Raw genomic sequence first — 23,652 nt, forward strand, 5'->3', positions numbered from 1 at the left:
AAGTCTTTATTAACACAAAACTACCTGGTGTATTACATCACAGATACTTACAGTATTGAGACAGAATGTTTTTACACATTGTTGCCATGGAAAAGAATAATCTAGGTTAAAAAAAATTTCATTCATTTTTAAATCTGACTAATATTGAGAAATGTGTCCATTTTACAGACATTCCAGTTTTAGAAGGCCAAAAAAGTAACTTTATATGTTTGTAAAGTTTTTGAATTTATCATGCCTGATAACAAATGCCTCTCTTTCAAGGCTTTGTGGACTGCGAATTTAATCTAGATACCTATTGAATAATGGTTATAATATACTCCAGGGTGACCTCGCAGTATGGCAGTCACTGTACCTCTGACTGTGTGGTGTTTGTATCTGATTTATTTTTCCCTATGATCTGCTTTCCTCCCACCTCCCAAAGACATGCTGGTTAGCTTTGATTGGATATTCTAAGTGGTCAATTTCTCTGTGACCCTGCAGGCCTGTACAGGGCTCTTGGGTTTGGGTTTGGAAGGTATTCTCCCTAGGATAAACGGTTTTTGGTTGATGCATGAATGGATGAATTATATACTTAAGGACTTCTGATACTTTCTAATTCACAGCTTCTCACAATATACCTGAGACCCTGGCAAGATACCAGGAGGATACACAAACTCTATCCTGCAGTAGTATTTAGTGATGTCCTGCCTTCCAAAATTTTACAGATTCTGACCAAAAGAATACACAGTACCAGTAATATTTGTTCACTTTATACTGTTTATGCACTGAGCTCACTCCGTGGGCTAGCCGTTTCTTTAATAACCTGTTATAAAAACATTTAATTCTCCTGGGGGTTAAAAAATGATATTAGGTTTTAATAACTTTTGCTTTATTTAATTTTTACACAAAACACATGGTGGTGCAATCTGTCAAACATCAGGCTCATGTTCCTCTTTTGGCCAGCAGCCAGCCAGCACCAATGTTCCTGAGAGATGCCAGAGAGCAGTGGAGCCACCTGGGTACTTGGCACCTTTTTCAGCTCAGCGTAAAACCCCACACTCTAGGAAGCAGTGATGCATTACATAGTATTGGAAAGCATTATGCACTTACTGAACCTGGCAAAATTAAATAATGCAAGACAGTGTTTCAAAATTGGAAAAGAAAGTAACCCCTTTAAAGGTTGTTTTTAAAAACATTTTAGATCAATGTTGACAGTGAGTCTTCCACCCACTCTTCTCTCTCTGATGATTTTATAAAAATATTATCAGTATTATTTTATAATAATATATTATAAAACTTCAAAGAAAGCCTACAGTTATCCAAACGGGCATGTTTATGCAGTTCCCTGTAGCATTTTTGTGAGGTCATAAAAGCACAGTCATTATTTGATTATAATTGGAATCATGGTTTATAATGTACAATGGAAATAATGTGAGTACATGAGTTTAGTTGATTAAAATCTGTGTATAAACCACATAACAGTTGTGCCAAAGGTTGTGAACACAATAGCACACAGTCTTGACAGACTTTGTCTCTTCAGGGAATCTGTCTGCTTGGGGAATTCTGGGTTTAACATACAGCACAAACCATACATCATGTATCATCATAACCTGTATGATACTATACTATAAAGTCACAGTTTTCACAGTTTAAAAACTGTGGAAAAAAATTATTGTGTAATTACATAACAGTGTTTCATACTGAATATAAAGTGGGATGCCTTCTAACTTTTTTCTTTTTTCCCACCTTCCTGGAAATATATATATAGTTACATATGAAGGAAATAGACAAATTGATTAACTATATGAGAGGTTTACTATTGCCATTTCCCCCAGAGGAGTGCATTAATCTTTTCCAAGAATGATGGTTGTTGGTATTTCTAATGCAGTAAATGTATCTATAATGTCATCTGGTCAAGACTAGTGAAGGATTAAAAGATTAGCTTAGCACGAGAAACTAATCATTCTGTTCTCTGATACACAATAATCTACAATACAAAAAATGTTCTCAAATAGCAGATATACGTTATTGATAATGATAACAGTTGGCCAATTACTACAAAGAGCCTTTGGTTTCTAAAAAAATAGTTATTCTGTTTTACTTTAGAGTAGCTAGTTTAGATTTAGAAGATAAACTGTAAAAATATTAAAGGAGATTGGTCCTTGCCATTACATGTAAATACATTTTCTTACAAGCATCAAAAATATCTTTACAGTCATTAATCATTAATAATACAAATATCACATGCATTGGAATAGTATTTTCTATGTCTTTTTGACATTTTTATGACATAAGGTTGTATTTGCTCATCAAAAAGGAAATTTTGTTATGAAGTTTCGTCTATATTTTGCTTTCAATTTCTTGACCCACATCTACTTAATTTTTGCTTAAAGTTTTCTCATGTAGTGTAAAAAATGTATTTACCAAACTACTTGCTGTAAGAAGGTCATTTTATTTTTTTGACTCAGTCTTCCAACAGAATGACCACAGATCTGTACAATATCTCTTTAAATAAGACAATAATGTTGAAATTGAACATGTTTAAGGATTGCAATCAATCAGACGAGATGGTAGCACTAATTGAATTGTATCTGCTTTTCCAGGGGGTTCTTAATCTGTATTTACATACATATTGTTTTACAACACTTTTAGTAACAGAGCAATCTGTGTGTCATCCATCCAAAAGAAATAGATAATGAAATTGAAAATGAGGATCTGTGTAAGGAAAATCTAAAGTAGCAGAAGCAAAAATTGTTCCTTTTGATTAAAAAATGCTAGAGATGGAGACTGTCTGACTGTTCTGTTTTCTGTTTTGGTCGTTAGCAGAAATAATTATTGCCAAATAGCAGCCGTCTGCTCATAACAAACCTGAGCACAGTGTCAAGATAATTTTATCTTTAAAATGTTAAAATATTCGACACTGGAAAATGGAAGGTGTGACATTTCTGTTTTCTGCAAAATTGAACATGTAATGTATAAAAACTTCTTTGTTGATTTTAATATACTGTATAGTCCCAAAACCACAATAGAAAACTGATAATCCAAATAGTCTTTGTAGGGGTGAAAAAACAGATGCTAAAATTATACAAGCCAAAGACTATGCACTTACTTTCAACTTGGCTGACTAAGCTTTTTTTTTGCATTTTGGTACCAGTATTTCTGAAGAACAGTATTTCTGTGGAAACCAGTAGGGGAAATCCATTAGTACGGATGATGAAATAAAATGAAAGTTCAAAGTGAAGCAGTGGATGTGTAAAAATTAGGTTACTACGTAAGATGGATAACGTTCTTAGCACAAAGCTAGTGGTCATCAACACGATCTTTGTTGAAGCATAAACAAGCTGCTGAAAATGATAATAACAAGTAATGCATTTAAATCTCAAAGCATTTAAAAGCAGCACTCTAGTAGAGAACAGCCAATGTAAAAGTCAAATTGCTCAAACGTCAAACGTTTTATTATTGTTAACAGTATTTTAACCCATAGATAAGGTAAAAACACAGAATTGTAAATATGTAGCTTCTTAAAGTGTCTTAATGCTTGTTGCTTGATGAATGAATGGCCTTAAAGTTATGTTAATCATTTGTTTGCATTATTTTAACTTTGATTTCCCCTTCTTTTCATATCCTGTTAGTTCATTTTTGTCAAATAAGTTAAATGAGAATGAGTCAATGTAAGTTTTATTTTCTAGAGTTCAGCTTCATGACAGCTCCAATTACAATTGCAGTTTTGGCTGTGGTCTTGTGTTGAATTGTAATACTACCTACAGCAATAAATGTCAAATGATTTAGCAGCACAAGCAAAGGACAATTCCTTTGCTCTGCTTACAATATTTGGTATGCTTCATGAAAACTATTTAACCATCAACCTAAATGTACACTGTGTATCACCAGCATTGTATTCTCTTGAAGTGTTAAATGTTTGCAGGTAAGTAAAAGAGGTGAGAGGAGGTTTTATGTTTAGCACTTTCTCTGAGTGCAGAGAAAACTAGCGGATGTTATGATTTTGTGCCTCATCTCTTGAGAAATGCCTTCTTAGGGGAAAGCTTTACATGTTACAATTTTAATCATTACTTTTCATTTGCACAGAGGTGAGCTCCAGCCTTCTCTGGAGATTAGGCAAGAGCAAGCTTCAGTAATACGATAGCTATTGACATTTTTAACGTTGTGTCAGCTGATATTGATTCTATACATTCTATAATTAGAAAGCATTTACACTGCCACAGAATAAATGCATTTTTTCCAGGATGTTTGGAGGAATTGATTTTTTGCTTTTTTTTTGTGTTGGGGGGTTTGTAAAAGCTTGAAATATTCTAGATCGGCCAAGGGAATAGATGATAGGCTGGATATGTATGGCATTGTGTTCTCTCCTTTTTTGTTGTTTTGCTTTCCTGTTTTTATGGTTGTAATACTTCTTTTTAAAGAAGCGATTGAAATTCAGTCTTTGGAAGTTGAAATGATACAAAATTAGAGAGACTGGTGTTTGGATTTCTATCAAAAATTTGTATCCAGTGACCTTTTCTGTGCTAAAAGGCATGGTGTCCAGCTACTTGCTGATGAGGACAGATGAACTAGTCCAGAAATAAGAATAAAAAAATAACCAGCTACAGTATGTTAATAGAAGAGCATGATGACATTTGGAAAAGATCTGTTTGATGATAAAATATGTTATTTGAAGCCCTGATTGCGAAGCAAAATAATAACATAAAGCTATCTAGATATAGTTTAATGGAGTTCTAATGCATATCTGGGAGAGATGAGGGCATTCCTCAGTTTCCCATACAGTATATACTGTACTGTACCACACTTCACTCTCTCCTCTTTCTTGCTCATTTTATCCTCCACCTTTGAAGCTACACTTTGGTCAAGTTTTCACCAGACATGGGGGTCCTAGTCTCCCTGTCCTATGGCCAGGACGTTTGTCCTCAAGTTTCCACATTAAACATTTCTAATTTTATACAGTCTTCAGCTGCACTCATTCCTTGTAAATCAGTTTATGAATAAGCAGTTGAAACTTCTGCTTTATTCAACTATAAACTGCAGGTAGATTTTCCATATCTCTTTCTCATTTACCCATTATTTTGTGTCTAATAATATTTTTCACAGTTGTCAGTGCTCTTCATCAACTTCTGAAATATGGGGATTCATGAAATACACCCATTTCTATGCGGTAAACATAACATAGTGTCCATAATATTCATATTATATGACCTTTTGGTGGGATTTTAATAGCTTAAGAACAACCAAGGAAGGTAAACAAACTGAGTGCTGCCTTTTTTCTGAGTTGCCGTTGTTTTTGTCTTAAATGTCTTTATACCCATATCTTAGAAGAGTGAAATCACTATATTGACTCTTTTCAACCAAGGAACAGGTCAGTATGGATTAACCTTGCGCATCAGTGCTACTGATCTTCTGAAAAGCTGCCTTTATATGTTTTAATCAATTCCTGAAGATAGGATGGTTGTGTTCCACAGTAGTGTGCAGTAGGTCAAAGGCCATGGGTGAAGGCTTATTTTTTTATTACAAACAATGGAATGTTGTCATTATTTTGTGCTCTTGAAATTGTAAAGCAAGCTGGTATGATCCTCTGTGGTAAAGGTATTTTACTTTATTATGATTTCCCTTTACGTTTGCTCTCCACATACAGTAAGTCTGTGTGGCTCAGAAATGTAGAGCCTTTTCTCTGCTAAGTACTTTAGAGCATTTTCAATAGATATTGTGCTGTCTAAATTTAAAAAATGACATAGCATTCAAAAGGTGGCACGTAAAAAAAATACAGTCAATAAATGCTTACCCAGTGTGAGTAAAGATATTAAATTGTTGGTTTCATGTTACAAGCAGACAGGTGAAATTGTGAGAAGCATGAAGGCCAAGCTCTCTGCTGAAGGATGGCAATGTTTATTAACATTTTTATGTTTATTATTTTTTACAAAAATAAAATGCAGTTTCAAAATTACAAAATAAAATAAAAGCAATTCTAAATTAGGTTTCTTAAGACAAAATATTGGCCCTAGTTGTTAGTCTGTGTGTCTGCCCTTCAATGAACTGGCATCCTATCCAGGGTGTTACTTGCCTTGCACCCATTGCTTCCCAGGATAGGCTCCAGCTCACCTGCCACCCTGAATTGAAAGAAGTGGTTACAAAATGAATGGATGGATGGATGGATGGATGAAAGGGTTTTCTGTTTATGTACAGTCCACGGCTCCAGAGTTGTTTAACCAGTTAAAACACATGCTCCAAAGCATGGGTTGAGTTCTGTTGGCCGTATACTGTGTCATGAGATCAAGGCTGGGTCAAAAAGGTAATTGTATAGTCCACCTAGTTGACAGATTCAGGAATAGTTTTCTCTTCAGGCGATTTTGGGGTAAACTACCAATGTAATTCATTGGCCATATCACCCTGCAACTCACAACTGGCAACCCACTGAAGCTCAGCAGGTGTGAGCCTGGTCAGTACCTGGATGGGAGACCTCCTGGGAAAAACGAAGGTTACTGGTGTTTGTGGGGCCAGCAGGGGGTGCTCACCCTGCGGTCTGTGTGGGTCCTAATGCCCCAGTATAGTGACGGGGACACTATACTGTAAACAGGCGCCGTCCTTCGGAAGAGACGTAAAACCGAGGTCCTGACTCTGTGGTCGTTTAAAATCCCAGGGCGTTTCTTGAAAAGAGTAGGGGTGTAACCCCGGCGTCCTGGCCAAATTTCCCATTGGCTCTTACCAATCATGGCCTCCTAATAATCCCCATCTATGAATTGGCTTCATTACTCTGCTCTCCTCCCCACTGATAGCTGGTGTGTGGTGAGCGTTCTGGTGCACTATGGCTGCCGTCGCATCATCCAGGTGGATGCTGCACATTGGTGGTGGTGGAGGGGAGTCCCCATTACCTGTAAAGCGCTTTGAGTGGAATGTCCAGAAAAGCGCTATATAAGTGTAAGCAATTATTATTATTATTATTATTATTACTATGGGCAGTAAGATTAGCCTGCAGCTTATTCACAGGGAAAGTAGATACTAAAATATGAAATAGGAAGAACTGCACAAAATTGAGACTTAAACTCAAGAGCAGAGGCACTTAGATGTTCAACTACACATCCTCAAGAGGAAAACATTAACAGACATACACAAACAAGCACGATCACCAGACAAAGCAGTTTCTGAATGCCTGCCTCTATACCAACACGCAAAGACACAATGGAACTCACATACAAAAACTAAAGCTCCACTGGCACTGGTATATGACCTCCCTCATAACAGTTAATCTCTGTTCGTTTACTTCACACTTTTGTGTCTTAGGCCCTTCAGGGTCTTGCTTTTCCCAAAGGACCTCAGGATGTGTGATGGCTAAACTCTTCTTGGAAAACTGAAATGGAGGCCATACCTCCATTCTCCTCTGTCCTGATAGATCCTGTAAACTGCTGTGACTGAATGGCAGATGGCTTGTGAGATTTCTCAGTGGAATTCTCTTGAGTGATGGCCAAAGCTACATTACAGCATGGGTTTTCCTTCTCTTTCCTGTCAGTGCAGGCGTATGCCAATGACTTGAATTTCAATGGAAGTTAAAAAGCAGAGGAATGCTCAAAGGATGAGCAAAAAGTCAGAGGGATTATATCGAGGGTGCCTGAGCGGTGCTTTGTCATTGACGGAAAGTCATCTGGGCATGCCAGTGTTTCAACTCAGCCATCAAACATGAATGTAAGTGTCTCAGAGTAGCAGAGGCATGCTATAATGATTATTCATTTCATGTCATTTGGGTTTACAATGCTTTTCTCCTCTAAGTACAGGGTCAAGAAGGCAGATTCACAGAGATGCAAAATAGTGAACATAGTTTCATTATTTTTTCTCTGCCTGTAAATCTGTGGTCAACTCTTAAGAACCTATGTTCATTGACTCTGTATGAAGAATCAGGATTAATTTTACTTTTTCATTTGTTCCTCGAGCGTAGAGGAAATATATTCTTTGTGATAAATTAAATATACTCATTGCAGTGCAAATTGGTAACTCTATGATATAATTCAAACAACATAATGTAAAATATAAATAGCACAGGATGGTGTTAATGATAATTCTTCATCTTTTTTAAATCTTTTTGGACAGTGAAATCAGGATCCTGCCTAATTACTGTGAACTCTTTTCATTCATGGTTAATTAAAATGTAATACAAAAAATATGGGCAAAGGCCAGGAGACCCTGCCCATGCCCAACTCCTTTCCTTAAGCTGTGATGTCCATCAGGTTTAATATTTTTTTTAGATCTCCAGCTTCTTAAGAACAAGGAGAAACTTTAAAAAATTGTCTTGTTAAGCAAATATTGAGTTCAGATAGGTAATTAAGAGCTCAGCTGAAGGGAAAACAAAACTCTCCAGGACTGGGGTTTTGCATCCTTATCCTAGAAGGACTGTTCAACCCTCATGAGCATCCATCCCTCTATTTTCTAACCGCTTTATCATGGGAGAACCAGAGCCTATCCCGGCAAGGAATAGACGCAAGACAGGTTACATTCTGGACAAGGTGCTAGTCTATTACAGGGGACACACACACACAACCACAGATACACAAACACTCATACCAGGGCCAATCTTTCCAGAAGCCAATTAACCTACCAGTGTGTGTTTGGACTGTGGGAGGAAACCCCCATATGATCACAGGGAGCACATACTCCTGTGAAAACCAACCACCTGGCAAGTAAATCAGGGATGGCCACAGGGTGATAGGAAAAATAACCCATACTGGCAGGAAAATTATATTCAAGCAAAAAGTGTTAATTAATTTCACAAGAACTCTAAACAAAAAATAAACAGATCTTTGGGGTACCCAACTTAAGAAATGTAATGAAAAAAGAGAATAAAGGCAAACAATTATTTTCTGTTAACTTACAAAACTAACGGAAGTGACCAGAACACAATTAAGCAAATGCCACACAGACCAGGCCAAGACTGCCTTCCAGGTTTAAATACCCAAAGTTCCACCCCAACCTCCTGCTAATTAACAAGCAACCTCCATTTAAGCCAAGGGAGGGCCCAGTTCTGTAAAATGACACAAAATGGAGGCACAACAAACAAGGATCCACACTAGGTAGACACACTGTGGATCCACATAGTTAAGACAAAACAGGACCAATGAACAACAAATGACAACCTCAGGAGAGGTCATGGGACAAAGGTATGCATGGTCTAGAATTGAACCCAGGCTCTCAGTGCTACAAAACAGCAATGCTAAACTCTGTGCCACCATGCCGCCACCCTTATAGGCATGCATTCCTTAATTGACATAATACATTATTTAATAAGCTTAATTAGTGGTTTAAACCAGGGTTATGTCACAGGCCACTGGTACTATAACTGAGATCCCAAGTGATGGCACATAGCTGGCACAGTACCACTGAGACTAGGGTTGGGATTGGATGGACAGGACACTTTCATGGCTAAGTGAAATAACAGCACCTGGAGTTTTCATGTGCCTGCAGGTTTGCAGTTACATATTTGGGGGGATGTGCGGTTTTCCCTCTGGCTCTCCTGAAAGACCCTGTGGAGCTAACAGCGTGTGAAATGAATGACTCAATGAACAGGTGGATAAAATTCTTTATTCACCCTTTAAATTTCAAAATAAATGAAAAGGTTTAAAATTTTTAGAAGTGTTGATTTTTATAGTCCTTGCCTTTTAGTTGTTTTTTTTTATTCATTCTATTTTTTTCCTTTGTTAATCTTAAAGTTTTCAGATAAGTCTGAATTTGAAATGTGTCAGCTGATGTGAGCTGAAAGATGTAGGGCTTGTGTTGAGCTCATGCCCAGACAAATGATTTGCAGTTGATTGCATTTGCCAGCTGATTTGTTAGTCCTATAAGCACTAGTTTTAAGCTGGAGACCAAATACATAAAAAGTAATGTCTTCTTTATCTTGCTAGTAAAGCTCTATAATATCATTAATTGATCCTTAAAAGGTATTTACTGTCAAAAGAATCACTTCAACATGCTGTTGAATAAACTGCTTTTGAGTTAGATTTTCTTATGATCATCATATTTTTCTGATTTGTAAGGAGGCACAAAGCCATTATTTTACACTTATCAGTATAATTACCATGTCCCGCAGTGGAAAATAAGTTGTGTTTTATCAGTGTATTTCACTAATTTAATTTATACATCCATGATTATGTTGAGGCAGCTGTAATAGTAATAAAAATAATTTTCCAATAACTTAGTCATTTGTCACTTGTCATTTATGTATTAAAATGAATTATGAACCTGTCTAGACAGGAGAGATTACTTACAAGGATCATACATAAACCTGTTTTATATCCTGTTCTCTCTGTTGTGTTTGCATTTGATGAGCAAAATGCAGGGCCTGTGGGGGGTTTTACAGCAGGAGGTGGGAGATAAGCTGAAAGATGATCCTTCCTAAGATACAAGAGAACTTAACACTAGGTTTCAGCTTCAGTCAGTAATGATATGACCTACATCTGTAATTAGTTCTGAGCTGGAGAAATTGTTTCATATAAAAACATTTATTGTATGCAATAATAATATGTATTATTGTACTTTATTCGTTTATAATAATGAGAATATGCTTTTATTGGTGATTTGAAATTGCATCCATTACATCCATTATTTGCTTACCAAATTGATTGTATAGCACACATCCTTCCAGAAAGATCTATGATGGAAAATCACACCTAAAATCTTTGTTCATTAACAGGTGGAAAACAGAGAATATTTCACACCAATTAAAATATGATAAAACTTTAGGGAGGCCAGATTGTATAAAACCATCTAGTCAGCACCTCAGTTTAACATCTCCTCCAGAGGATGATACTTTCTGCAGCACAATGTCCCCAGTCACTGTACTGGGACATTGTTTTGGTAGTTCTGGTCCAGAGGGAAGCTTATCACTTGTTGGTCCACTACAAACACAAACAACTGTTGTTTCTAAAATCAATCAAAAAGTCCAATATTTCAGATTTGTCATTCATAGCAGCTTCTTTGTATTTTTAGAAACAATAATTAAACAACATTAACAAAAGGTTAAGCATATTATTGTGCCATACAGAAATGAATTGACCTTCAATGCATCCACCAAATAGATTATCAAGTGATAAATCTACTGCTTCTTTTCCATTGTGTCATATTGTTTTAAAGCATTAGAAATCTATGGTTATGCACAATATTATGCACACATTTTACAAATCTTAATTTTTTAAAAAACATTAGTTATGTTGCTTTTGAAAAAAGTTTTCCTTTCTCTTTTCTTGTGCAGTTTTAAAGAGCTAAATAGAGTTGTTCCTTCCCTGACTGACCACTCTTAATAGCAAGGCAGAGTAGTGATTAGGCTGTTAGCAAGCAAATTGTGAGGTTAAAACCCTAAGTTGGAATCTCCCCATTGGTATTTTTTGTCATAATTGCTACTATCATACGAAAATCAAACAAATCCACTTTGCATCCCAACCTGAACACAGATAAATTCCATGTAAAAAATTGGCTTCCTTGCCTGGAAATGTAAGAGTAACACAGAAGAATATTGAAATGCCCCTAACTGAATTAACTATTCTACTTGATTCCTTGAGCTTGTTGAAAAATCAGCCATAAAGAGGGAAAAGAGATCTATTAATTTAAGACAGTATAACTTGGCTACCTGTCCACCATTTATCATTGACAATAAAAAGTTCAGTCCTAAAACCTGTTTTTTTCACATGTAGATTCAGCATCTTTTTAAAGAAAATTAAAGAAGTACAGTATTTAGGATAATCTGTTACACAATGCCAGAATCAACAAAGACTCAAAGACAACAAAAAATATGCTTAGTATTTCTGTAAGAGTCTCTTTTGTTATTTCTGCTGTATTTTGGCATATTATTGTAATGAGATACGGACTAAATCAAAATATTCACTTTAAGACCTGAATGCCTTTATGTCCAAATGTCCCTTAAAACTCATGCTGTGATGGTGGGCTATATTTAATCAAGGTGTGTTCATCAATTCTACTCAACTGTTGTCCACTGTATTATACACTTAAGGACGTTTGTCATTGATTTTCCCTTTGCTTCTGTTCCTGAAAGAAAATAGCTTCAGCTGTTTTTTAAAGAAAATTTACTTTGTTCATGTATCTCTAGCTAAAAGTTTGTCTGGATAGATATATAAGCATAACCATGATAGATGCCACTTTGGCAGAATTCAATAAGGGGAGGCCCCATGTTGAGAAGTCCATGTAACCTTTCCAATACAGCATTTAAAATTGCCTGCCGTCTAATTACATTTTTCCTGTTGATCCAAAATGTCACTAAATGGATCAATCTAAAAAGAATATATATCCAAAAGTTTGCAAAACCATGTCATAACATGGGCTTGCATGGATACATCATAAATTGTTTTTTTATATAGAATAAAAGATTGGTTCAACACAAACTTAATTGCTTTGGCATTATCAAGGATTTATCTATTGACAAGAATTGCTGAGATCGAATCAGATGGCAAATTAAAAGAAAACAAACATCCTGATAAATTGTAAATAGGCATGGATTAACAATATGCCACTTCTATCTTATGGAAAACAAAACATGAAGAGAATGTTATGAAGGGAATGATATGAATACACAGTACTTGGTTAGAAGCTGAATAATAATGAACCTCCATCTATCGAGAGCTGAAATGCTAACTACAGCAGCAGCTGCCGCTGCAATCCTGCTGTAAGGGTGTAACTCCAAAATATTCAGTTAATATTTAAATTAATTATTCAGTTTTCATTGCAGATCTCAACAGATCACTCAGATGATAGGGGGTGTTGTTTTTAAATTATTAAACCAAATACTGGTACTATTTAACTATTTACTTCAAAAGTAACGATATAAAGGTCTAGCATAAGTGTTATTTTGTTGTTGTTTGGCCTTTCAATTATTTGTGTTTATTTTTTATTGTAATAGTTTGATGGCAGTTTATGGATTTAGTTGTTATGACAGTTATTTTGGGGGGGTTTACTTGTTTCTCTAAGCAACCTTTTTATTAAAAGCAGATACGGATTGCTTGGTTTTAAAGCACAGGTATCTTAAGAGAAATAGTTTTTCCACCACCGAGGGTTGCATATGATATTTACAAGTTCCTCTTCTTCAGTTAATGCTAACCCTAACTGATCATCTCAGCTGTTTAATGTCAGTATAAATTGTTTGTCTGCTTGTCCCATTTGGCTGGGAATGACTTGATCAGAGGATAAAGGGCTGGTGGATTGTTGTTCAGACTCTCCAATTCAGTGTTTTTTTCCAAAGAACAAAATTGCTGACAAAATGAATTAAACAAACACATGGTCCATTTTTTGACAGAACTATGTACTTTCCAGTTTTCACATCTTAGTAACACTGTTTAACACAGTCAAAACACAGTCAACTGTGTTAAACAGTGTTAAACAGTAACACTATTTAACACAGTGGTAAACCACTGCACAGTGGTACAAATGGATATGTTCTCCCTGTGTTCTTGTGGGATTTCTCTGGGTACTCCGCTTTCCTCCAAAGACATACTGGTACAGTATGTTAATTGGCTTCTGGGAAAATTTGCCCTTGTGTGAGTTTGTGCATGTCTGTGTCTGTGTGTCTGCCATGCAATAGATTAGTCCAGGGGTGTACTCTGCCTTGCCCCATTGCTTTTTGGGATAGGCACTGGCTCCCCAGCAAATCCTGTGGGTGGATGGATAAGTTCGTAAGTTTAAAAGAAAACAATATGTGTCGACTAAGCAGAGATGCACATCAGCTTACTTCCCTCACTGCCCAGCCAAGGTGCCCTGCCCAGAAAAAAATGATCTCCTGAAGTTCACTTCCTTAGTTTTAGTCTTTGGCTTCTTGCCCCACTTGGTCTGTAATTACTGGCATCTTTAGGCTGTGAACCAAAAACCCAAACTCTTTTCAGCTCTTGTGATGCCCAGTCTGCCTGCAGGATTGTACTGCCACCAGTGAGAAATACAACACTTTTCTAATCATTGCTAAATTCACCTGAAAGATACTGTTCATGATGTTCAAAAAAGTATCTAGGGTAGGTGTGTATTTTCCAACTGACCATTTTAAATTGAACAGGAATTAATGTGACAAATGCATATATAATTAGAAAATAGAGAAATGGCTGGGGAAAAAATCACGCTGCTGCCTAATACTATGAAATGTAATTAATCTAAAGCTGCATATTTGTAACTTTAAATATCCTTTGCAAACAATAACGCAATGCTACATCAGTACAGCTCCACCAACCATCTTAACGTATTGAATATTGCTTAATGGCTTTTCAGGGAATATAAAGCAGCCACAGAGCCATGAACTATGGCATGTCATTTGCATGGCTATTAGAATTAGAAGTGTTTTCAGCACTAGGACAATGGAGTTGACCTGAATAGAGGAGATTAATCTTTTTCCCCTCCTTCTCTTTTTTCCTTCTTATGCTACACGCTATCAGACATTCTTGACATTTGCAAAGGTTGAAAGACAAAGTACCTTTGTCTCCTAATAAGGGCACTTGGTCTTCTACCTGAATGTGAATTCTGTTGAGGTGAGGGAGACCATTTGTATCTGACAGCTGAGGGGAGCACAGGTGACTAAAAAGGCAGAGATCTATTGTGTGTTCCAGAGCTGGCTTTCACATCAGAATCTAAATCTGCAGTGCCAGCCAAGGAAATATAAAAGGATTGTGCTCTGTGAGCTTCACATAGAAATCCTATATTCTCTGGTCTGTCTGAAGGATAAACAAGAGAGATTATTTTTGTTGATGTAGCAGCTCTTCACATAACAAATAGGTTTGGTGAAAATCCTCAATCAGCTTCAATAATTCATAAACAAATATGAAGTTTGTCATATACAGCCAAATTGGAGGGGAAGCAGTAACATACAGTACTTAGACAACATTCATAGGGGGTCATCAGTATGGGGAAGACATTGTGGATTTGATATACAGTTAAGTATTTACCATTAGCCACAGCTCAGCATATCTATGAACTTCGTGAAGCATTAATAAGTAAAGTTGTATCTTATATTAAAACCAACTATTCAGTCTCTCATAAAGATTTGCAAAATTAATTTTGCTATACATTGAATTTATTTTTCTACCAGTTGTTCATGAAAATGTAAAGAAGCCACATGACTTTGCAGTATGGGAGTATGTTATGATTGACCTTTTATCAATGGTTTGTGCTCACGTTGGTGTCAGGACTGATTTACAGTAACTGTTATCAGACATCTTCTGTACTATGAATAATCTATTATCTAACTTTGCAATGTCAATAACAACCTCCCCTCCTATTTATAACAACATTAAGACAAACAATTGGAATGTCTTTAATTAATACAAAAAATGTCCTGAAAAACTCAGACACAACCTACTGTAATCAGAAGAAAGTGGCAAAGGCCTAGATAAGAGAAACACTGTAACCAAAGCTGAAGGCTGTGACCTACAGTAATCTATACATCTACTTTTTGTCTTCTTGTATTCCCTGCAATCAAATGTTCCTGGACAGTACAAAATATAATAATAATAATAATAATAATAATAATAATAATAATAATAATAATAACATCACTTTATTAACCCTTTACAATTTCTTGCATTAGGAATTATCTTTTCGCATACCCCAGCTTGCTCTCCATGAGACACACAGACACACAGATAGGGAGAGAGCCTGGGGTCAGAGCGCAGGGTCTGCCATTGTATGGCGCCCCTTAAAGTATCAAGATTTAATATTTTAAATTTTCTGGAGATTTTATACTATTAGCATTATTCTCATTCCAAGAAAATAAATCCAGTGATGTTAAAATTTGTTTTACATTTAGCCATTTTTATTTCCATTTAATGTAACATTAATCAAGCCAACTTACACCAAGATCAGTGTGCCAGTGAAAAGCTTGCTTAAGAATGGACTGAAGTGAAAAGTAACCCCTTTAATATGCTTGATTGCTGTGATCCCACAGAATGATACAAACATTGCGTACAGTAGCTCATGTAAAAGGAATTCCCAAACAACGAATTCCGTTCATCATTAAAATCTGTCATCCTAACAGTGTAAACATACTGTATATAGTACAGTAGTTTACAAATTTGTTCATGCCCTTGATGAATTGATGGATATTTATCTCTGTGATAAAACATCCACATAGAAATCCAGATGTCCATGCAATATTTTTTGATAGAAACAACTCAAAACTTGAAAACCTGTGTCCCTTAGTTCTAACTAGGACACACAGTCCAGAGGATGCAAAACAATTTTAAATTGTGTTTTGTCCTACTGCGTTTTGGTACTGTTTAACTTAGGAGTCAATTGATTTTTCAAGTGTACAGTATGTCTTATCCTTTCATGTTGCCATGGATCTTTTCTGTACACTCGAGATTCATCTGAGGATGAAGATTATTTTAGAAGATGCTTGTTTCTCTTGGGTATAAATTAATCTAATAAAACTGCTATTCTGACTGTACATCTGGGCAAATCATAGGTACTTTTACCGTAAGTGGTAGGTAAACAACTATTCTGTTAGTCTTCAGTTTTGACGATAGACACAGTCAAACCTTGAAAGTCTTACAGATTGTCACAAAGCGTTTTTCAGGACTCTATGCAGACGGCAGAATCCGGAGGGGAGTGAAACAAACACGGGGAAAGAAGACTAGGAGCGGGGCTGGAAGAAGAACAGGGGGGCGTGTCGACGGTGCGCTAGTGCTCAGGGGGGCGTGGCCAAGGCAAATAAGTCCAAAGGGAGTCCGCAGAGTAATCCTGAGTAGGCAAGAGTCCATAGCCAGATAATCCATTCAAGACAGAGACATGAAAGAAGTTAAAAGCTGGAGCAGGATCTGGCGAAGGGTCGGGGGAATAAAAAGGGGTAACAGAGCCAGGCGATCCCAGCCTCAGACCCAGATGGTCAGGACACCGTTGCGAAGCCTATACCGTCAAACCTCTCCTGTACTCACTGGTACGCGGGCTTCCGGGCGTCCATCTTCCAAAGCTGAGCCTGGAATGGCGGGAGCGTCTGGCTTTTGTAGGGAGGGGCTGGAACAGGAGGCAGGTGCAAAAAATCAAGACAAACAAGGAAGAGCCGGAGCAGCCTTAAGAGGAGGGGCTTACGATTGTGGCACAGATAGTTTAACTGTTACTAACATTGTTGAAATCATAACATTTTTGTCAATCTTTTTACCTTAGATATTCAGTAATCGAATTCTCTGATTCTCCCTCCATAATAATGTAATACTGAATATCTTCCTTTTGGTATCAACTACCCACTACTACTACCTACTACAACTACTGGTATCAACTAAAGGTATCAACTACCTTTAATACCAATAAGCACAAGGTGAACTTTTCTAAGGCTTTGTGAAATTGACAATTATTATTGACATTTTTAATAGTCCATTCTAACTTATTCTAACTAACTTAGATATCTCTAACTTTAGATATGACTCTCAAACCAGAACACTCCCTTCTCATTATGAGTCTGTAGACTGGGCTCCAACCACTCCTGAACAAAGAAGCAAACACTTTTTAAAGGGTATTGCATCTCTCACAGCTTATTTGCCTGCAGCAACAGTGATCAGTAATCCAGGTACAATAACCTTCTCTGGAACACAGTATATACCTTAGGTTTAAGAACAATTTAGTGGATAATGTTCTAATGTTTTTGCTATTCTCAAATCATACTTGCCAAATATTTAATGACATTCTTTTTGATGACGTGAAAATGCCTTTGTGCTCTTGATGGAAAGAAGAACAGAGAAAAACATTCCTTTATTTTACTATCCTCTGAAGCTCAATTCAATGCCATATATTTATGTAGCACACCTATGTGAAATAAGCAGAATGTTTCACATTTTTACAGGTATGGTATTTATTAGCTGACATGGTGTGGAGGGAATTAATTCTGCCTCAAAGCTCCAGGTTCTTTGGTCAAATTTCATCCTCGATGAACTGTCTGTGTGAAGTTTGTATGTTCCTCTCCTGTCTGTGTGGGTTTTCTCTTGTGCCCAAAGACATGCAAGATAATTTTAACTGGTTACTTTTAATTTTATGTCCAATGGACTTTGTACCTAGTCCCCATAAAGGAGGTAGTTAGGGCCCTCTTTCAGTGTTGTGCCCTATTAAGCAAAGCTATTGGGCCTTGCTGTCCAGTGTTTGAAATAAAGGATAGGTTGCAAAAATGTACAGTACATAACATTTATTTTGTCTTTTATAATAAAAATATCAGCTAAGAAATGAGCCAAATAGCCATCCCTCCAATAATCTAACACTGTCTGCATCCCTCAATCTATCAAATCAAGGTATATCAAGGTATATCATTTTTATCTAATAAAGTGGTTCTGGTTTAGCACCAGATCCCCAACAAAAAGGAAACTTTAACCAAAGTTTGCAAGCAATCTTCTAGTTTAGTGCAAGAAACAAAAGCACCACTTTATAAGACCTTCTTTTCTGAAGAGCTCAGAATCAAAGTAGCCCTGACAGTTCTTGTTTAAGAGCTATAATCCAGAGTGGCTGCTTTCATTACCAGGTGTTTTATTTTTCTTTGGGGGGGCTTCAAGTGCTTTTTTAGTTGTTAATTATTGCTGCAATTAGGCCTATCTAAAGGCGTCTTAATGAGAGAGAGAAACCCACAAATGATGGAGCCTCTGTGACCCGCGTGGCAGTTTATGCTTGGGAGAGGAAAGAGAATTGAAGATTAAATACCTCTGTCTGCAATCACAGCCAGTCTGCTGCTCGCTGAGAGCAGCCTGTCGCCGAACGAGGGCTGTATGTCTCAGTGAGAGGCAGGCTTTTGGGGAAACGATCAGAGGCAGTGCAGAGTCCTGAGACCAGCCAGGTCTCTTCATTATCAGAGCTGGCTGTCGTCTCCCAGACGGAAACACGCAGCACAGTAATTATTCTCTGGATCTCTGGTGAAAACCCAGCTGGTTGCATTCTTGACATTTCACTTTGGAACTAAAAATAATTGTTTGCTTTTTTCACTTTTTAAAGGAGGAAATAAAGATGTTTACACCCTTTATTTACCTGAAAAAATAGTCATTCTGAAGACCACAAAGCCTTTGATGTTAGTCAAGAAAACTGCCTAAGCCCTGCACTTATATATTTAGTATATTGTATATATATTTTCAGTATAAGCTTTTTACTTACGTATATTATGCACTATATAATAATGGGACCTTTGATTCTATCAGTTTATTGGCTGCATAAATATTGTAGTATTTGAGCCACTCAAAACAAATCAATTTATCTACTTACCTTCTCTTTCAAGTCACGGTTAAGTGTTTTATTTTTTCGTAATAAGCCAAAACTGAGTGATATCTCCTTGGTCTCATCAGTTGTATTTCCAGGATTCCCTGGGATGATTAAATAACCTAGTGTCAGGAATCTGCCCTCTATAGCCCTTGAGAACATGGATAAGTTTGCAGACTGAGTTGATAGCTACTGTAAGATCAGCCCCTTGACCAAGTGGGAATTCACAATCCATGGATCTCCAGACACATCACGCCATTGGGGAACCCTCAGTGATTCTGTAGCCATGTGTTTCAATTATCAGTTTTTTGCTCTTTTACCATGGTGTACCTGCTAAACCACAAAACCTTCTGTTAGACTTTTTCCTCACCTTCAAAAATATTTGAAGCTAAATGAACTCCAGATGAAAGCATAAATAATTAAATTGTTCAATGCACACTAACCAAGTCAATGCCCCCTGGGTCAATATCTGTTCAAAGGGATTTTTGCAAGCTCATAAAGTGGTCAAGGCTTCTAATTATTTTCCTAATCAGCACATAAACCCAGATAATTATTATAGTTTTTCTTTTTAAGGAGTATGTTTTCATTTTCTTCATGAGCGGCCAATATTAGATAGACACTGTGATGGCTCACCATGAATACGTTGCCAAGGCAACGTTGCATAAGAATAGAGTCAAGGAAACCCTACTGCTCAGTCAAGGAAGTTAAAAAAGCTAGTACTTCTTTTCAGGAACCTTAGGATTCAGTTACTGTTTATATTCATTCAGAATCTGTGGATCACCCAGAGGTTTTTAATTCAGTGCATACATAAAATGTATGTAATAAATGCACACAGTAAAGGAAAGGAACAATTGTTAAAGACATTGAGTTATCCTTGACTAATAAACCCAGGTTTCAAACACAGCCTCTAGACAACCTATTATGTAAAATGAATTTCATATACAGTACTTGTATCATGCTACAGTATATTGCAAGCAATCAAGATATGAGTGATACCAGAGTGCAGACATAAGTCTCTGGTTCCCTGATAGTTTTCTCTTGTGCTTTTGAATTTATAATTTATAATGCAACACTTACAGTTGCTTGCAAAACATTAACGATCTTGCTGTCCCATGGGGGCATACTGGAAGCTAGTTACCATAGGGAAGTAAAGAAGGAAGTACTGGACACTATACAGTAGCTGTTGTTGCTACCTGTAGCATACTCACACAGCCATGTCAAAATATCTGTTCTTTCATTTTACTTTTATTCTTTCACAGGTGGGTACCTATTGAAGAAATTGTAACATTGCTGTTACCAATTGTTTAGAACTCTGAAGTACTTTCAATTCACATGCTTACAGCAGAATGGCTTGATCGTTAAATAAGTTAAATATTTCTAGCACCAATAATAGCACCAAAATAGTCTTCACAAATATAAGCTTTTGTTTAACATCCAGTATATATCGTTTTGCTTTTGAAGGATCGAGTGCCAGGTGGTAAATGAAAGATCAGCTGAGTCATTATCACCTTGTTGCACCTCAAGAGCTGTCCTCGTTCTCCTGCAGGTGTTGAGCTTGGGGGTCTCCTCGACCTCGAGACCATGTACAGAGGGGTGGAGCAGAACATGAACCAGACCAGGAGGTCTCGGAGGCAGGCCGTGGATCGTACCTACAACATCGAGGTGCTGCTGGGGGTGGATGATTCAGTGGTGCAGTTTCACGGCAAGGACCACGTGCAGAAGTACCTGCTGACTCTCATGAATATTGTAAGTTAACTGAGCCTCTTTTACTCCTTCAGTTTCTTAAGTCCCTCAAAGGATCACAGCTTCTTCTGTACAGATTGGAACCTCTAATGTAATTAGAAGTTGGAAGTATTAATAAGAGTATCTTAAATGTATACGTTTGTGTGGTTGTCCTCATAATGTAATCTACAGGCCCTGTGCAGCCCCTGGGTATTCAATATACAGGCATTGTCGTTAATTCCAATATGATACTGAGCTGCAGTCATATTTTAGTAGAGCAAAATACTCCTAGAGTGCCTTACTATGATATGTTGTTTAATCTAGAAATTGTGCTGTCGACATGACTGCTAACGAGTTGAAAAAAAGAAATAAATTGAATTTCAATTAAATTAATTTTGTGTGTTGCTTTCTGTTGGAAAAAGTACTGCCCAACTTAACAGAATTTATAAGTGACAAAAATGTGGTCACCTACATATCCCCATCAAATGACATTGAGGTCTTTTCTTGTTTAGTACAATGTAGAGTGTGTCTAACAATAATATGTCTGATGCACATTAGAGTCTGAGTCACCTGTATTGTGTCAGGGTCAGATTTTCCTGGGTCCTCTGTTTTGAATTTCGGGGACTTGGGGAATGTGCACACATATCTGTATTTTTTATTAATCTAATGTTTTGGGGTTGTTTATGTTTAAAGCGGCTTTATTCGCTACATTTGGGCTATTTATTCGTTACCAAGATTTTGATGTGGGGTCTACAATAATAACATTAGATAATAATATTGTATGCTGTTGTGTTTCATTGATATCTATGATTATTTTTTAAAGATTTTAATGAAAGATTTAATTTAAGATGTATTACTATTTTAGATTCCAGTCCTTGATGGCATCAGTCCAGCAGGTTTTATAGGTCTGGCACAAGACCTCAAAGACCTCAATAAGGTTAAATGAATGCAATTAAGGCTTAATTTGACCAGTTTATCTTTTCCACATGAATCTAAAGCCACAGATTAATTAATGAGACCCACAGCACGTGTAGGGCTGTTGCATCAAGGACTGGATTGCAAAAACCTATAAAGTATTAATATAGCTGTAGAGTATCTTCAGAACACATCAAATGTGATAGGGGAGATAAAGCTAACAGAAAAAGAAAGGTCAGATTTAGTTGCTGAATACAGCTGGGTCTTCTGCCATTTTCTCTCAATACTCAAGTGCTTGGCTGAATTAATGTGTGTAAACCTCAATCAAATTCATCACCTTGCTTAATTATATATATAATACAAAACACATACTGTACCAGTTTTTTCCCCACTCAAGGACTGGTTTTGCCTAAGCCTGAGGTAGAGGCTGGTTTGAGCCATTCTAAATGACCCTCAGTCTTTTATCTTTTATCTCCAGGAGGTGCCACAAATTAAGGCCATCCATCTCACTTGAATTTGAACAAACTACTGACTTTTTTACTTAGAAAACAAGTAAAAGCAAAATGAGCTAGGGTTCCCACTTGTCTAGGATTTAATGAGATTGCTCTCTTTTTGAAGTACTGTAACTGTCCCAGAATTTGTCGCATACTGTATTTTTGTTTGATCATTGACACTGAGTATACTGCCCTTCATTAATATTGTTTGTACATGTTATTCTCCCCTCTTCCTGAATCGTGCACTATTTTTCTAACCATGAAATCTTTAAAGCTTGTATTCATGGTCCTTACATACAAAGTTAGTTCTTGCCATTTTAATTGCTATACACGGCAACAACAGCCTATTGAATACAACAAACGATGTCAGATTCAATAGATGTGTTACCTTACTGAGTATAATACAAGTTTTGGCTACAGTATTTAGCAGCATAATGCATTAAAATGCGGAACAGCTTCTACTGCCAGGCAATAAGACTGCTAAACAGCCAAACTGCAGTCACCTTCAGCAACCACCGTAATGGTCTTTGTTAAATGGTCAGCTTACATGGACATACAGTTTTCCATTGTATTTGGCACACTGCATATTGCACTATTTGGACATAATGTATTGCATACACCCTGGATATGTAGCAGTTCTATTTATATTGAGTTTTTTTTAAATTACATTTTTATTGCACTATTATTATGTGACTTTATTCTGTAACTTTTAATTTTATTATTTTTATTTTTATTTCCCCCTGGTGAGCTTGCAGAAAAGACGTTTCATTGCCAGCAATTACTGCTGCACGCTGTATTGTTCTGCATTTGATAAATAAACTTTGATTGATTGATTGATTAAAATTCTGAGGATTGATAGATTAGAGCATGGAAATAAATGGAGAAATGGGTGGAGAAACACGGCCGGTTGACAACCACAAAAAGTTAATATAATGTTAAAAATTCAATCGAAAAGTTGTTTTTTTACAAGCCTACAGTATATAATTTATGTTAGAAAAAAGGAACATCTGAAGCAACAGCCAGTACATCTGCTTAAATAAGGGTAAAGACGTGCAATAAGTATAGACAGTTTAACTCTGGGTTCATACCCACTTTTTTGCATAAAGGCTTTTGAGTTTTGTAAGTCAGAGGTGGTAGCAATACAGTGAACAGTACCTGCAGTCCAAACTCCTCAGTTTGGTGTGTGAGAAAGCACTAGTACTGTAAACACTGAGACAAAATGTGCCTGTTAAATCTTTAATGCAGTAGTTGCAACAGGGAGCAGGTGTAGGAAATGTCAAATGTGTGTTTTTTTTCCCTGTTGGGATTGCTTAGTTGGTATAAATTGGATTTCTGCAAAGGTGTCTTT

General features: G+C 36.7%; 1 protein-coding gene across 2 annotated transcripts in view; it reads left to right on the plus strand.

The window, feature by feature from the left end:
• Nucleotides 1-23,652, plus strand: part of adamts2a (ADAM metallopeptidase with thrombospondin type 1 motif, 2a) — a 181,529-nt gene that overhangs the window by 109,095 nt on the left and 48,782 nt on the right. For both annotated transcript variants that reach the window (XM_088932777.1, XM_088932779.1), the window contains exon 4: nt 20,720-20,919. In XM_088932777.1, the coding sequence (XP_088788903.1) occupies nt 20,720-20,919 (200 nt within the window). The remainder of the gene's footprint in view (nt 1-20,719; nt 20,920-23,652) is intronic.

This window comes from Atractosteus spatula, chromosome 14 (genome assembly GCF_055471065.1).
Source record: "Atractosteus spatula isolate fAtrSpa1 chromosome 14, fAtrSpa1.hap1, whole genome shotgun sequence".
NCBI lineage: Eukaryota > Metazoa > Chordata > Actinopteri > Semionotiformes > Lepisosteidae > Atractosteus > Atractosteus spatula.